Source organism: Daktulosphaira vitifoliae, unplaced genomic scaffold (assembly GCF_025091365.1).
Source record: "Daktulosphaira vitifoliae isolate Bord-2020 unplaced genomic scaffold, ASM2509136v1 Scaffold_1, whole genome shotgun sequence".
In the NCBI taxonomy this organism is placed as follows: domain Eukaryota; kingdom Metazoa; phylum Arthropoda; class Insecta; order Hemiptera; family Phylloxeridae; genus Daktulosphaira; species Daktulosphaira vitifoliae.
Genome location: NW_026099572.1, coordinates 2,997,390 through 3,015,306, shown reverse-complemented (window position 1 = coordinate 3,015,306; position 17,917 = coordinate 2,997,390). Strand labels below are relative to the sequence as shown.

At 25.8% G+C, this 17,917-nt stretch overlaps 1 protein-coding gene across 4 annotated transcripts; it reads right to left on the bottom strand.

Moving 5' to 3' along the window:
• Positions 1-4,810: 4,810 nt before the first annotated feature.
• LOC126895790 (2-acylglycerol O-acyltransferase 2-like) lies at positions 4,811-16,416 on the bottom strand. 4 transcript variants are annotated; one of them, XM_050668022.1, is made up of 7 exons: positions 14,568-14,729; positions 14,475-14,495; positions 14,159-14,408; positions 10,638-10,915; positions 10,404-10,575; positions 9,372-9,565; positions 4,811-5,028 (listed from the first exon to the last, which is right to left on the bottom strand). In XM_050668022.1, exons 3-7 carry the CDS (start codon positions 14,380-14,382, stop codon positions 4,871-4,873), a joined length of 1,026 nt encoding a protein of 341 aa, XP_050523979.1. In that variant the 5' UTR covers positions 14,383-14,408; positions 14,475-14,495; positions 14,568-14,729; the 3' UTR covers positions 4,811-4,870. The 4 variants fall into 4 exon arrangements, with proteins under 4 accessions (XP_050523979.1, XP_050523978.1, XP_050523980.1 ...); XM_050668021.1 differs by lacking the exons at positions 14,475-14,495; positions 14,568-14,729 and adding an exon at positions 16,307-16,416; XM_050668023.1 differs by lacking the exons at positions 14,475-14,495; positions 14,568-14,729 and adding an exon at positions 15,882-15,975.
• Between the last annotated feature and the right edge of the window lie 1,501 nt (positions 16,417-17,917).

Here is a 17,917-nt window from a genome sequence, read left to right as displayed (position 1 = left end):
ATAAAAAAAAATTCATTATGAAGATACAATTTATTTTGTTCAAAAGTGGAATAACATTTTTAGCTTCGATATTAAGCTGAGAAGATATTAATTTTACTATGACGTGTTTTTTTTTTTGTGTTTGTTGCGAATTTTTCTCAACTCTCATCGGTTTGATTTCTTTCAACAATACGTCAAAATATTACAAATCGTATCTAGTCGAAGACATTATCTTCAAAAATTGAGAAAAATTCCTTCGTTTCCCTTAAATAAGGTAAATCTCCCAAAAAATTACAATTTTTCAAATCGGTAAATTTCGACATTTTTTTCTTAAAGCTGCCATCATTTTTTTTTTTTAATGAACAAATAAATATAATTTATTTGTTTATAGATACCATTTGGTAGGTAAATATTTATATTATTAAATAGGTATGATTTTTGGCTTTTTGGTAACTCCTAAAAATTAAGTTTTTAAAGAATTTTTCTTTTACTATTTTAAAGCATGCTGTATTAACTTTAATTGGATGTAGGTTTAAAGAAGACAATTTTTTCGAAACATTTTAAACATGACATACTTACAGGTTGCTATATGATATACGGCGATACATGTTTATGGTAGTTTGACTGACCGACATTGTGACCCAAACGACACAGTAAAATGTTCAGTAAATGCGGCGTACGGCCAACGACGACCCGTACCGTTTGAATCGACGTTTTTAGACGTCTTATCTGGAAAGTTCGCCCCGACAAAACGGCAACGCGCAATTTAACTATCTGTATTTTCTGGTGTTATTATTTTGTGTTATTTATTTTTAACATTTAAGCATACTCACGTGTTATTTACAACTTAATAAACGGCTCACATCAATTATTGAACTTTAAATAGTCTGTATCATCTACAATGTAGATTCTACATCGTTGTGTTTTGATACACCACCATTTCCCTCTATATATTGTATTAAAAAATTGAAAATAAAAAATGTTGATATGATTTTAAAGCGTTTCAATACTTAGGTTAAATTTGTATTTACTAAAAAAGTATGTTGTCGGAAATTTAAATGTCTTAAGTATTGTAAACAAAAATTTCATAATGATCCATCTAGTTTTCAAAAAGTTATTTCAATATAACATGAAATATTAATAAAAAAACACTTTTAATTCGTCCAGAAATTAGGAACAATTAAGAAAAACGAGATTAGTTTAACCGTCATCATGTATATTGAATTATTCATTTATTTCACTTTATTTTTGTTTCTACTATGTTTATAGACTAATATTTATTTGCACTTGGAGAGTTTAATACTTACATGTCTAGGATAATAATGTCTTATGGTATAATTGATTTTATATAACCAGTACTACGCTAATAAGAGTTAACTAATGATCAATTGCCATAAGCGTAGATTGGTCAATTTTGAAAAATAAAATGAATAAAATAAAATTTTAAATTATATTATCTAAAATAAAATTTTTCCACTCCATAAAATAATTTGTACATAACAATGCATACATAATGTTTAATTTTGCTAAATTTCTGAGTAGACTAAGCCCCTTACTCATCACTCTTATTAAACAAAAATTTAACAATAAATATGTAGATTACACAGATTGTTTCCAGATTTGTAATACAATAAATTTACATTTATAAATCGTACAAATAAATGTCAGCTTACAGTGTTAGCTTTTCTTTTAGTAGGCACTATTCCCGTGTTTCTCTAATCCAGTGTTTATTAAAATCAACCATAGCTTTACAATAACTTCATGTGCGCTTTCTATCTGATAATTTTTCTATCCGCCATTTATCATTTAGATTATTTTTAACACATACCATACTTAAAATATTGTTGCAATTGATTTTTTTGTTTTGTGAAATAAATTTGATTTTTGGCATATATCACAATATAAATATAGAACCTCTAACTGAAAATATAAATACTAAAGAGATAATTTTGTCAATAAGTGAACTTATCTGTACATAGTTTACTATAAAAAATATACTTCTTGAGAGTAAAATTTGGGTTAGAACACTTGTTAAATTTTTTTTTTGGTAATATTTCCCAATAAAACTAGAGCAATATTGTTTTAAAATATATTTTTTGAGTGTTCCGATTCAGTTTTTATAAATTCATATTATAAGTCATCCTATTAAACATATTTCTGCTGGATAAACTAATTTTTTTAGCTTTAACACAAAGTATTAAAGATATTGACTTTACTAAGATGTATTAATTTTTATAATGAAAACTAAGTAAGCCAGGGCTAAATTAAAGAAGGGCAAAAAAGTCTCCAAAAAAAGTTAATTTTTGAAATGTTTTATTTTTATGTAAACAATCATTAAAATTGAAAAAAATTATACAATTTCTTAGACACTATACACGAGGTATTTCATCTAGTCCTACTATAAAAAATATTACAGTTTTTCTCCCTCGTGAAGATGAAAAAATTAAACTCGTACATACGATATTTTATATTATAGCCATATAATAACATTTGAATTAGATCAATAAAATGTATGTGTAGTTTTTGTGGTAACATCAATAATAATTTGAATTTTAAAAAATGCAGCAGACACCGTAAATTCCATTTTACAACCTCATCGGTATATATTTTTTAAATTTTATATGGGTTAATACTACGAATTAGGATATTTATTTAAGATCCTATTTAAGAATAGTAATTTTTACTATTTAAATTTTTCCTAAAGTCGGACTTAACGAAGTCTGCGGGAGTGACAATCCCGCGGTAACTTAGTTATGTTAGGCTAAATAGGACCAAAGATTTGTAAAAAAGGTAAATAGTTACAATGAGATTTTAAAAAGAGAGAACAGTTTCTTAAAATGAAGATGGAAAGTTAATAACTTCAGAAAAGGAAATAGCTGAAAGATGAAAAAAATATTTTGAATAACTGCTAAACTGCAAGGAAACATCTGACAAATTACCCTTTAATATAGTGAAAATACTCCAGAATGTCTAAACAGGACATTGGAAGACATAAAAGCGCAGTTACAGAGATTAAAAAATCATAAATCCCCACGAGGATGGTGTACAAATAAAACTTTAAAAAAAAGAAAGGGAAGAGGTTATACAATAGATTTAGTAAGTGATTGGCAAGATATGGACAACAGAGAAACTTCTAGATTATTGGAAAGTGACAGTGTGTATGTCCAATACACAAAAAGGGTGACAAACAAGATTGCAATAACTACCGTAATATATCCTTGTTAAATGTAGCGTACAGAGTTATTTCAAACTGTGTCCTAGATCGGAAAAAAGAAAAGGCAGAGCAAAATTACGACATTTTAAAATTGGTAGATCTGCAATAGACAAAATGTTCATAGTTAGATAACTGTTTCAAAAATCAGGGATATTTGATAGAGAAGTACATACAGATTTTGTGGACTTCAGGAAAGCATACGATAGTATTTATAGGGATAGACTACTGAATATTATAAAGGAATTTCATTTTTCACATAAACTGGTTAATCTAATATTAATTAGTATTATGGAAACTTCGGTGAGAGTAAATGTGGGAAATACAATAGCTGACCTGATTACAGTAAACTCAGGATTAAGACAAGACGATTCATTATCACCAAATCAGTTTAATATGGTGTTGGGAAAGGTGATTAGAGAGATGAATATTGGACCTCAAGAAAATATAAGATTGCAAGATACAGCGATTGGTGTATGAGCTTATACAGATAATAAAATTTTGATAGAAAATTGTCCAATTTATTTTGAAGAAATATAAAATGTATTATAGTGCCTGATACGCACTATTATGATTTTAAAGCTCGATTACGGATAGCTGTTTTTTCTGAGCAAGATATCAACAGAGCTATTAGAATTGTCTGCCTTGTTTGGCGTTTGTCTAACCATTAATCTCTAGTCATTAAAAGTTGAAAAAATTCTCTTAATTTTCATAAAATTTTCAATTGAAAGATATAAATTCCAAACATGTAAGTCAAGTTAAAATAATGTTTAAAAGTTTTTCTTTTTAATAATATTTTTTCATTTGTTAATACTCGCTTTCTAATTAGTAATAATCTCAAAAATGAGGTAGTAAAAAAAATTTAATTTCAGACTTGAAATTCAATTGAAAAATTTGGTATAGTAAAGTATATATAATAATTATACTAGGTCTATGATCGTTAAAAAATATTTCATTTTAGTGAAATGGTTTTACTGTGTAATTCAATATAAAAAAATATCATATTTTTGAAATATTTGTTTAAATTCCTTGAATTAAAGGATTTTTTGCAATATTTGGTGGTTATAAGTTCAACATGATTAAAATCGTGTTCTTCTGACGTATTGGTCATTAAAATTGGTCAAGTGAGAGCTGAAAACAATGAATAACAGACACAAAATAACATAATAGTACAATTAATACTTTCTCAGCTTCACATCGAAGCTAAAAAATAAGATTTACAATTAAGCGATTAATAAGAGCGCTAATATATATTCAATACAAAACATTTTAAAAATTAATTTAGGTGTTTTAGAAAAATAGTGTCAGGAAAAGAAAATTTAACTGAAAACTACAGAAAGAAATGGAATCTGTATCAGTTCTTTGGCTTGGACACATTATACAGAGGGAATAAGATGATATAAGTAAAGTGGTTATGAATTGGAAACCTATAAGAATAAAATCTCATGGACTTTTTAAGAAAAGATGACTGAATGTTGTGGATAGTCATCTTGGAAAAATGGGAGTAAGAGATTGGAATTCATTCGTTTAGGACTATGAGAATTGGAGGCTAATTTCGCAATAACCTTGGATATTGTTATAGCGGCAAAAACTCTTAGAGAGTATTAAGAGCTAACAAAGAAAAATAATTCAGGTGTTTTATTGGTAACTTCAGTCTGATTCATTGTATTTCTTGAAATTTTAGTCTAATATTAAGTTCATTTCTTCAGGATATGTTGAATATTTGGCTTTATGTTTTTCAAATACATTTATCAATTCCGCTACATATAATTTGTGATATTTTTCAATGTCATAATTTGTTGGATTGGTTATTTTCGGAACATCAATTGGCTTACCAACTAAAAAAACAAATTCTATATTAAAATAAGAAGTAATTTATTCTTTATTATATATAAAATTAATATTGACATAAAATGTTTCACAAATATCTTTAAATATTCAACTTACAAGGGGAGGTCACGGTGATGGGGTCACTGGTTTTCATAAAATTTATATAGATTTAATCTAAGCAAGATATAAGCGCGTCTACTAAACCCTTTTTTTTTTTTATGTGTGAAGTATTGATTTGGCTGACTTATTTGCTCACAAAAAAATGTGATTATTATTATTGTAGATTTCAACGCAAAAATTGGTATACATATCAACTATTGGAAATAATAGACTGCATAGAAAGTTCAATGAAAATGAAAATAAATTGATTAAGTTTTTAGCAGCAAGAAACATTGTTAAATGCAATACGATATTTTCAGACAATAACATTCATAAACAAACTTGAATATCACCTTATGGGAGGATAAATCACTAAATAGATTACATAATAGTAGACTGTCGAATAAGATAAAGTGTAAAAAATGTTTGAAGTATAAAGGATTATAGTATGATTTCTGATATTCTTGCTAAAGACAAAGATGAAACTTATGATTTCAATAAGATAGGAAAATAAACAGAATGTCAAGAAAAAATTAACAGAGAAAGTCAACTATTGAAAGAAAATCAATCTAAGGTTATCAGGAAAAATTTTATGTATATATTTCGAATTTTTAATATGAAACAAATATAGACTCGTTATGGGAGAAAGTAGAAAATGACCGTATAAGAAGTACTGGAACATGAACTGCAGAGAAGGAAAAATCCTGTTTTTATAATTAGCATAAAAGGACATGAAAATACAGGATAAATAAAGGTTAAAAATGTTATAGGATCTAAGGAAAAAAATAAAGAAATATTAACCATAAAACAATGAATTGTTAAAACCAATAGCTATATGAATAAACAAAATAGCATAGTAAAAGAAAAAATACGTCAATAAGAAAATAGTACAAAAAATAATTTTGCTATTGCATACATCATATAAGGTATTATCAAATATTCTACTTCTTAGAATGAAACTTGATTTACACAAAAGTTATTAGAGATTAATAGCCAGGATTTATGACACAGAAGTCAACTTAGATACACTTGATTAAGCAAATAAATGAAAAAAATCACAAATATTTAAAGGGTATAAAAAATCTCCTTTTTATAAATTTTAGCGTCGATTACAATTCATTGAATAGAGTAAATTATGGAGCACAATTTGTTAATGATACTTACCTGAAAATCTTCTAAGCCTAATCCATGAATGTTTATAGGAATCAAAGTGAAAGGTGAAGTTTGAAGATGCAGTAGTGAAAGATTTCGAAGTAATGACGGAGCTAAGGCAGATGATGCTTTGTCCCCGCTTTATCTATTATAGTTTTGATATCAGTTATAAGAAAAGCCTAATAACACTTAGTGGCGTTAAAGCTGGTGAACTATAGGTAGTAGATGCATATGCAGATGGCTTATTTATAATGGCAAAAAATTTAGTTAATATAAAAAGTACTACAAAAACCTTAATGGAAAATAGAAAGAAAATTGGTTTGATAATAAACAAGAATAAAACAAAATAAATTATCGTAATTAGGAAATAGCATAGAGGGATATCTGGATATTTTGACCTAGGAGTGAACATCAACAAGGACGCAATTACCACGAAGAATTTCGGCATACATAAAGACAAGTAGCCCGGACTGGTTGACTAGCTACCTAGCATGAAGTTGAAGGTAATCGATGCTACCTGTTAAGCAAAATAGCGCATTTTTAATTGCATTAATTCACAAGAATCAAGTCAATGAAAAAGAACACATAATAATAACTTTTTTTCTAATTTCATTTTGTAAAAATTATTTTCCTAAAATAAAGTTCCTTAGTTTAGTTTTGGTTATTTACAATAGGTATGTTTGTTTTTGTTGTACAAAATAAATATAGTTTAAAAAAACTATATTTATTTTTTACTTTTTAGTTTTTTATGACATTGCTGTCACAGTCACGGAGTGTTTATTGACAATTATGACTATTAATAAGTATAATTTCTATATTGCCAGTTAGTGTGTTTATAAACTCATAACAATGTGTCTTATTACCATTGATAATAAAGGCCATATACCTGTGAATATCATCATAAAAACCAATTAGCTACTTGTATTTGTAATCCCTTATATTTTACATGTATATTAATTTTAAAAAATTTGAATCTTTAATTGTTTATATATATATATATATATTTTAATTATATATATATATATTATATACAGAGTGATTTTTTTATCATAACCCACTCAATTACTTGCAGAATAATAATAATTTAAACATTTTTTTTTTTCATTATCTTTAGTTACACATTATTCTTGAATTTTTAACTATGTAATACTTTTTAAGTTCATCCCTTATGCCTTGGAGGGGGGTCAACTTTGTTTTTTTAAATGGTAACACATATTTTTAATTTAATAAAATGTTTGAGTTTTTAATTTAATAGTAAATGGCATTTGAATTTTTAATATAACTTTATTAGCTTATTAGATATAAACATTTAAAGTTTCAAAATTTTGAGTTAATATACATGTATAATACACATGGGATTGTAAATACAGGTAGCTAATTGGATTTTTATGACATTGCTGTCTCAGTCACGGATTGTTTATTATCAATTATGATTATCAATAGATATACTTTCTGTATTGTCAGTTAGTGTATTTATAAACTCATAACAATGTGCCTTACTACAATTGATAATAACAATGCTGTGTACCTGCTAATATCGATGTTATAAAAAACCAATTAGCTACCTGTATTTGTAATCCCTTGTGTATTATACCTGTATATTAATTCAAAAATTTGAAACTTTAAATGATTATATCTAATAAACGAATTAAGTTATATTAAAAATTCAAATGCCATTTACTATTAAATTAAAAACTCAAACATTTTATTAAATTAAAAATATGTGTTACCATTTAAAAAAACAAAGTTTACCCCCCTCCAAGGCATAAGGGATGAACTTAAAAAGTATTACATAGTTAAAAATTCAAGAATAATGTGTAACTAAAGATAATAAAAAAAATAAATGTTTAAATTATTATTATTCTGCAAGTAATTGAGTGGGTTATGATAAAAAAATCACCCTGTATATATATAATTAATGACAAGCACGCGTGTATGGGTACGAAAACCAAAAATAAAATTATACAGGAAAGTATTGTTGTCGGTGAGTGGTGAGTGATGAGCGGGGTGGGATGAAGTCTTATGACCATAGACGACGGGATACGCGACAATAATAACACGTTGTATGTGGAGTGTTTTAAACAAACAACAAACAACAAGCATACATGTGAAACTAATATAAGCGTGTTAATAAATTTTGTCTTCAATAGAAAATGTATAAATGACACAAAAGTAATGATTGAAGGTCAATACGAATAAGATTTAGAGTAATTCTAAATAAAAATTAACTGCATGAGTCCGCCTGTACGCTGCTGTGATAGTCATAATTCATGTAACTGGAAATAAGTGATTAAGTATTGGTATCATCGACCCACGGGATGCCATAACCGTATTTTAACCTATATTTCCATATTCTAGTAGGCGTTGTCGGTGCACTGCAGTGATCGATACACGTCTAAGGTACTCGTGCGAGGTAAGTACCCTAGTGTTAAGTGTTGTCGGTACTTTAAGGATACAATGACGATTTGAGGGCTATCGCGCAATATTCACAGATTAAGCTACATGACATAACGCATATAGAATTACTTGTTTAACTAGCTTAGGTAGTTTATGCAGTTAGGTTATAACGAAATCTGATATATTTTACTCGAGGTAGAGCATCACATTCTGTTTATGATATTTTAAGATTACAGTACATTTACGAGTTTAATAAGGAAATATAACTTAGATTAACAGCGATAAACAGTTTTTTTTTGGATTGGTTCTGTTACGGATAGATTACTCGTCCTTCACCTAGTTCCTCTATTTAAAACAGATATATTATCTTGGAAGAAAGAAATAACATTATACAAAGTGCTATGAGTTCGGTAGCACTACATACTTGAGAAGATTGGACAACAACAAAAAACAGATAAAAATAAACTAGGTACTTATGATCAAAAGGTTCTTATTAGGATATTTGGTTCTATAAGTAATGCTCAAGAGAAATTAGAATTAAGAACAAACCATGAAATAGAAGAACTTTAAGGTGAAACAAATAGGGATATAAACCAAACACAATAAGATCAAGAAAAAGGCCTAGACAGTAATGGAAGAGAAGAATCATCAAGACGATTTGAATTTGAGATTACTTGCACTGCTTAATTTAACACACACTTACCAACTGTAACAATTGGGCATCTACGTGGCATCAGACCAAATGAATATTGTAGAAGACCTCGACCATTTGGTATAGATCTATCGTTCTTCCATTTTAATAGTCGTAAAATTTTATACCATATTGAATTCGTTGGAACATCATACTTATGATACGTATTGTTTTCTCCAAAAGAAAATACTGGTACAATTGATGCTCTACACAAAAAAAATTGTTTTTGATCCATTAAAACTAACATAGAGACGTATTTTCAAAAAAAAAAAAATCGAGGAATTTGAGAATTATCCTGCCTTATTATTCACCATTAACAAAAGGAGATCATGATGGTGGTATCACCGATTTTAATAAATGTAATATGAATCAAATTTACATTGAATACATTTAAATACTCATTATGAATTTTTTGTCAAAACAGAGAAAAATAACTGAAAATTTTAACTAGCTTAAATAACTCATTTTTATCTTGCCAAAGGTGCAACGAACTATTGACGGGTTGGTAACGCGTATGTCTTATTAGGTTTGATTTCCATTGGATAGGTTAAACTTTTTGCACTTTTTTCTTAATTTTTTTAAAAGAATTTAATATTATTATTAATATAAATACACTTTTTATAAAAATTAGTATTTCATGATTTTTTCAAAACAATTTATAACGAATATTAGTTTTTGTATATATTTTTTAGTGGTTGATTAATTATGCAAACGAAAAATTGGTGAAATCGAATATTCTTTAAAGAAATATGGGTAATCGAACTCAGTATCTTAAGCGCCTGAGGAATACGCGTTACTGATCCATCAATAGGTCACTACGCTAGAAAACGAAAAATGGGTTATTTAAGCTAGTTTAAAATATCAAAGTAGTTTTTTTCTGTTTTGAGGAATTGGCATAAATTTAAAATAAGTGTAACTTTATATTTACTGTATATTAGATTCATATAACTTTTATAAAAATGATGATCTCACCAATGCTACCTCACTTTGTAAACGTATGTAAGATTTCCATTTTTATAGGAAATAAAATTTGTACACTTTTACCCGGTTTTTAACGCTACTCGAACAAATCCTTTTCTTTTATTAACTACCAGATGTACGGGCCCTGGAAATGATTGAAAAGCTTCACTAACTCCACCGACCATTAATACTGCTACATTTCCTTTCTTTCCATCTAATATATTTATAAGGCTTTCTTCAGTAGGTTCTCTAAAACCTTTAATGAAAGTAGCATAAAATTGTACTTCACACAATAAAATTAAAGAAAAATCATGTTACCCATGCTTATGTAGAGTTCACGATGGAAAGGCATATAGAAATGCACATTTAGAATCATCATAAATGTTTGTAGTCCCGGAAAAAATTTTCGAAAAGGACTTGCATTAGTCAGAATATTGTTGAAAGCTCCAATGCAGAATGTACCATGAGGGTGTGTAGCAAATATATACGACTTATTAGCAGGGAGATCATGAGTTTTTACTAACTGTATTTTAAAATACCTTCTTACTAATACCCACAATGTCCAATTACGGATGTTTCTTATTCTGTAATAATAACTGAAACCAAAATAGAAATTTTATTACATTTTTGATGTACTATATCCAACGCTTTTACATTAAATATGAAAAACTGTTTTTTTTACATTGTTAAGAATAATCAGTTTTTGAGATTTATATATGTTTATAAAATAAAATTTTAAAATAATTAATTTATAATGTCCTATCTCAGATGTATGCGGGGACAACAGTTGAGAATGCCTGACCCAAATATTTGGGATTAAGGCGAGGAAGAAGAAGAATGTGTAAATTGAAAAAATATTTTGTTTTATTTTATAAATTTCATCAAAATATTCAGTATTTTTTCCGATATCTGAAGAATATTAATTTGATTAATGAGACCCAAGCCGTACAATTATATGCTAGTAAAACGGTTTTTTTCAATTGATATAATACTAGATTAATAAGTCAATTTAGTCACTTTTAGCATTAGGGAAACGATGTGTCGACCAGCCGCTGTCTATTTTTGAATGAGTAATCAAAATGGGAATTATAACGTTAGAAATAATAGGACAGACTCTTTAATCATTTATACTTAGGGAAAACATATAGGTGGTAATATATAACTTGTGCAATGCGAGTGACCTATCGTTTTACTAATAGTCGTTGTCGGTTCAGTGACTCATTTATACTTAGAAAAGTAGCTAGGATATAATGGTATCCATATTATTTCCTACATAAATCAATGAAAATCAATCAATCAAATGGTATTAGCTTACAAATTTTATATCAACATTTTTGAATGTTACAAATTTTTTCATCTTAGGCGTGTTTAAGCCATTTTCATAGATTATGCTTAAATGATTCAACGGAAGGTTGGAAGGAGATGCTATAGTCCTTTATCCCTTTTCATTCTTTCCCTCCCACTAAAAAAAAATATATTCATTGTTATGTAATTTTTTTTTTAAGAAAGGAGAGTACATTTTCTCCTTCTAACCATCTCGTCAATTTTTACTTAATTTTAATGATTTTGGAAATTTCGCAGTTAATACCAGAAAGAATGGGAAAACCTTTTATAGTCTAGCGCTATATATATAATTATTGCTATCTTTATTCTTCCATCAGGTACTAAATTTATTCTGATTAGATAATTCTTGACTACTAATTTACAATTAAATTTAGTATTTTTTACAACCATAGATCAATGGAAAAATGTATAATTTGTTACAAATATAAATTAGATAGTGTATAAATTATTTTTAATAAAATCATTTGAAAATCATAAATTATGGACATTTTATAGAATGTTTAACAAGTGTCTATTTAAAAAATATTCCTTGAATAAATATATAAAGCGTTAAAAATTGTATAATTTCCTGTAATAGGAAACTATTTATAATTTCTCTAATTTTTATTGTCGCTTTTATCTTAATTACATAGATTTTTTATTAAATAGATCACCTAGTGATTCATCGTGGAATAGATAAAATACCATTTAAGTGAGTTGCTAGTTTCTACTATTTCATATTAAAATGACATTACAATACAACTTAAAGAAAATATTGACAACCAAATACATTGTTAAATATTATTTATTCGTATAAAATATTGAAAAAACAAAATAACACATTATATAAATAATAATGCATCTAACATCGTATATATTAGTAAATTTATATAATCAGGTTTTTATTTTAAGTTTAACATTATTTAAATATTATTAGTAGCATGCTTATCTAGAATAAAATTATCAATAAAAGTGCAACTATATAAATTGATCTCATAACTAATTAATTAATTCTTGAACTTATTTTCAATAATAAACTCTTATTTCATAATTAAGAAAATAACTCGTTGTTAAGTACTTTTGAACCAGTATTTCAGAAGTTGTTAACAATTTAAAGTAATGATAAGGCGCGGGTGCTAATATTTTTATCACAAATTATTTTCCTGTCGGACTTTTTCTCCTATCTAGGTATATAAATGTCAATATCTTCCGAAATGCTAATCCAAAATTTGTGTGTTTGACCAGTCATTTTTTTAATTATATCATTATTTATTTAATTAGCTAGTTAATTATGTATCTTACCACGAGGAAAAATAAAGATTACACTCTTATAAGCTATAAAAATAAACATAAAAAATACTTTATGACTGATAATTTCTAAAAATAACGTGTGTCTATAAGAAATAAATAAAAAATTATAAATACTATTGTAATTTTTTTTTATTAATAAATCATGATAAAATAATTACTTTGTAACCATATCTGATTGTTATAAATTCAATACTAAAATCAGAAAATTTTCAACTTTCCAAACAACGTTATGGAATTTGAACTTTAAATAAAACTTATAAATCTATTTTTCACATAGTTTTTAACAGAACCTTTGAATTAAAACAGTCGGGAAATATAATTATATTAATAAAAAACATTTTCTTTCTTTCTTTCTTTATAATTATTAATTTTTGGATTTATTCATTCATATTTAAAGCTTTAATATGTACCTAAAATTTTATCAATAACTCCTACTTTCTACTTTCTACTTTTCCTCATACGATCATAATAAATTATTACACTATCTATATCCATGAATATAGTGTACTATATTATAGATAAACTTAATTGTCTATTTTCCATTGAAAATGTAAAACATTCAATACACAAAGAAAATATAGATTATAGTGCATTAGCCTAGGTTATTTATTACCTACAATTTGATCATAGAATTTAAGTTTATAATCGTAATATAAGTTTGTATACGCTTGTATTATCATTGCTTGCGTATGTGCTTATCATTCAAGCGTTAATGTCGATTTACTTAATGTTACTAGGTTTCATATCATGTGAAAAGGATATAATATATCATATATATATGACCATATAAAATTACATTTTTAATTGGTAAGTATTAAATAATACATACTCCAGTATATGCTAAAATACATATTGACGTTATTAAATAGTAACATTGATCCCAAAATACGTATTCCAGATTTCTTTAATGGTTTTTGCATTAAATATTTTTAATTACTTTTATTTAAAAATTAATATTTTTAATATAATTTTAACTTTAAATAATATTAACCAAAAAAGATCAATTTTTGTTATATTTAAAAATTCACAGTTATTTTTTACTATGTTTGTTAAATATTTATTTGAAAAATAAAATTAGTAAAAAAAAAAATTTCAATATTGTTACTCTTATGACATAAGTTAAGACAGCTGTCTTAACTTATGTTTGTATTAACTATTTTTATAATAAATTGTCAACAAAATATTGATATATTTAATTGTATTACCTAGGATTTCCTGAAGAAGCAATATTTCTATCAATTATCATCCAGGAAATATAAGCTAATCCAAACCACCAAAATCGAGTACACAGTATAATATATACTAAAATAATAGTTCCTGATATGCCAGTGAACAAGAACAAAGAAGTCATAATAGCTACTGAAAGGGTTTCGAGTCTTCGACTTAGTGGTATGCATAAAGGAGCAAATTCAATATCTTTTACTCCCATTTTGAAAGTAGGTTATTGGCGAAGAACTGTATACATAAACATAATAAAAATAAAAATTTAATACATTAAATTTCAAAGTATCAGAAACTTACCCTAATAATTTTTGTTCTATACTAAAAATGTAAACAATAAGCAAATATCAATAAATTATTTTGTTATTAATTTTTTATTATTTCATTCATTACTTTTTTCTGTATAATTAAATACTTCCTATATAGATACTTCAATTACCACATTGTTTAATTAAATATGAAATAGCTATAACTATAGATCATTACCAGTTATTGGTATAACAGTTGTTATAAACTGGTATCTATTAAAGAGTTTGCGCGAACTAGGTAATACTGTACTAATAAAAGCGTAAGTTTATTGTTTAAAGGTGGGAGTCATCAATTTATAGTCCCTACCTAACTTACCGTCACAAAATTAGACTTACTTAATTGCCCTTTAAATTATTAACTCATTTAATAATTTTGTGTTAATCTAATTACAAAAATGAAAAATATTTTACAAAATGATAACATCTTGATATTTTTTTAATGAATAAAATTACTTATTTATTATTAATTATACATAACTTAATTTTTCGTTAAATATGGTTGTATAATTTTTTGTATATAATCTGAGTAACATTTTTTAAGCCTTAAAAATAATAATAATAATAATAGTTTTAGAATATAGTTTATACAATTTTTCATATTTCTAGATTTATAGACTTCTAAGTCATAATTAATTTATTTTAAATTAAATGATTTTGGATTTCGTTTAAGTAGTAGAATAAATAAAAAATTTTTACTACCTCTTCCAAAACACATTTTTGCCATATATTTATTTTCATAAAAGTAGTTCTATATCCCATATCCCTCCATAAGAACGCCCATTACTTGAAGGTTACAGGGAAAAAATAAAATAATCGATCTTTTTTTAATATAAAAGTCATGTTTTTAGTTTAAAACATATTTTTTAAACATTATAAAAATTTTAATTAAGGTATAATGGTTAAGTTTGATACAGAAAAAACAAAGATACAATTTTATTTGTAGACTTTTAAACATTCTTTTTTCAAAAATCGAAAAATTGATTTTTTTGGCTTTTTTGTTTACGTATTACAAGTTTAACACTTGAATCAATTAAATATCCATATGAGATAAATTTTAACTCCTATGGATGGTCAAAACTTTTAAGTAGATTATCTCAAAGAAGCATTTTTAGAGGTACAGCCTAACAGTACTGGAAGTACGATAATTTGAAACTGAATACTAATGAAAAAATGTTTTTGTGTTCTTACTTAATAGAATATATTTACGAAAGTCAAATAACATTAAATATTGTAAATAAATAATGGAATTAAGCACACCACATATTTTTTTTTTTTAGTTTATATTTATGATTAGCGTCTTAACTTAAAAACTATTGATTGTCCCGGAAAAAACGTAACTCCAGCACAAATAATATAAGGTAGGCGACCTAACAATAAAATAAACACATTTATATCATACCACGTACTACTGACACTATTTTCTATATCTGCACCACATAGAGGTGTATGTGATAACACTGTAACCATTTGGGCTGTTATAATATTTTCTAATTGTTGCTAAATAAAAAAGTCAAAAAATGAACTAAAGTTAATTACAACTTAAATTGTCAGGAATGATAAATTTTAAGAAAAATATGTTGTTATACATCATAAATAACTCTAAGAATCAATAGTAGCATATATAAAAAAAATTAGAAAAATTCAATTTTTAAAATAGTTGAGGTTGGTCAATTTTTTATAACATTCATCATCAATCATTTCTAAATAAATTATTATCTATTTTTATTACTACTATCATTATTATTTTTAAATTATTTATTAAACAAGGTAAATAACACTTTAAATAATTATTAAAATACTCGAAAATATTGTAATAATACATACTTTTTTCTTTTACAGGACCGTCAAAGAAAATTACTGCAAAATTAAAATACTAGAATATCAGATAATTTATAATTTTCAACTAGGTTACATTAATTAATCATTATACAATCATATTTATTTATGCTTACAATTATTGCTGTGTAATTGATTTATTATGCGTAGTGATTTAACCTTGAGGATTTGTAATTAGATAAATAAATAAAAACGAAACTATAAAAAACACATATGCCAATTGCTTATGTTTATGTATTTATTATGTTATTTTATTGATTAATGTCTTTATCCAAATTTAATGTTTTATTAATAATTAATAATCTAAGTAAAATTAATGCAAATAAAATATTCTTAACAAGAATAAGATATTTAAAATATAGAATAGAAATGAAAATAGTAAAATTATTTATAGAATTGTATTTAAGTTGTAAATATTTTTTATTTTTTAACTTTTGTCGATTGATGTATAAAATTTCCTTGCTGACGAAGGTAGAATTTTCTGATTTCAATTAAAAAATATTCCAAACTGATAGGGTTAACATTTTTAAGTTTATTAAATATAATCGCTGATTTAATTAAATTCAAGATAAAATTTCTCATTATTCCTGATAACAAACTAGTTGTTAACATTAATTGTATATTAGCTTCGATGCGAAGCTGAGAAGGTATTGGTTTTACTATGATGTGTTTTTTTTTTTTTTTTGTCTGTTACCAATTTTTCTCAGCTCTCACCGAACGGATTTCTTTCAACGATACATCAAAAGATTACAAATCGTATTTAGTCGAAGACATTACCCTTAAAAATTGAAAAAATTTCCCTCGTTCCCCGTAAATGGGGGAAACCTCCAAAAAAATTACAAATTTAAAAATCGCTAATTTTCGAAATTTTTTCAATTTTTTTTACTAAAAACTGCCGTAACTTTTTCAAAAATGAACATATCAATATAATTTTTTTTTATATAGATGCTTGATGTCTTTACCTATCATTTTATATATTTTTTTTGTAAATTTAACCTTTTTTCTGCCCACAGGGGGGGATTTAAAATGACAACTTTTTCACAAAAAATTAACTTTTTCAACTTAACTTTTGAAAATGTTCCGGAAGGTCTGACACTTTTATATATATCTTAAATTAAAGCTAATGTAATGTACTTTAATTTGAAAAAAAAAAATTTGACCTCTGGACTTGTCTTCATGGTGAAAACGGCTACCGAATGCTATTTTTGTGTGAAAATTTTCGATTTTATAATTTACATTTTTTACTTTAAAGTGCTATAACTTTTTAAAAAATGTATGGATCAATACAATTTTTTCATGAGAAGTAGTATTTATATACATCTTTCATTGGATATACTTTTTTTTTAAATCAGACTATTTCCCTGTCCACAGAGGGAGATTTAAAATGACAATTTTTTCACAAAAAATTAACTTTTTCAACTTAACTTTTGAAAATGTTCCGGAAGGTCTGACACTTTTATATATATCTTAAATTAAAGCTTATGTAATATACTTTAATTTGAAAAAAAAAAATTTGACCTCTGGACTTGTCTTCGTGGTGAAAGTTGACATCAAAGTTAATAAAAAATTACGATTTTTGTAAAATAATTTTTTTTAATA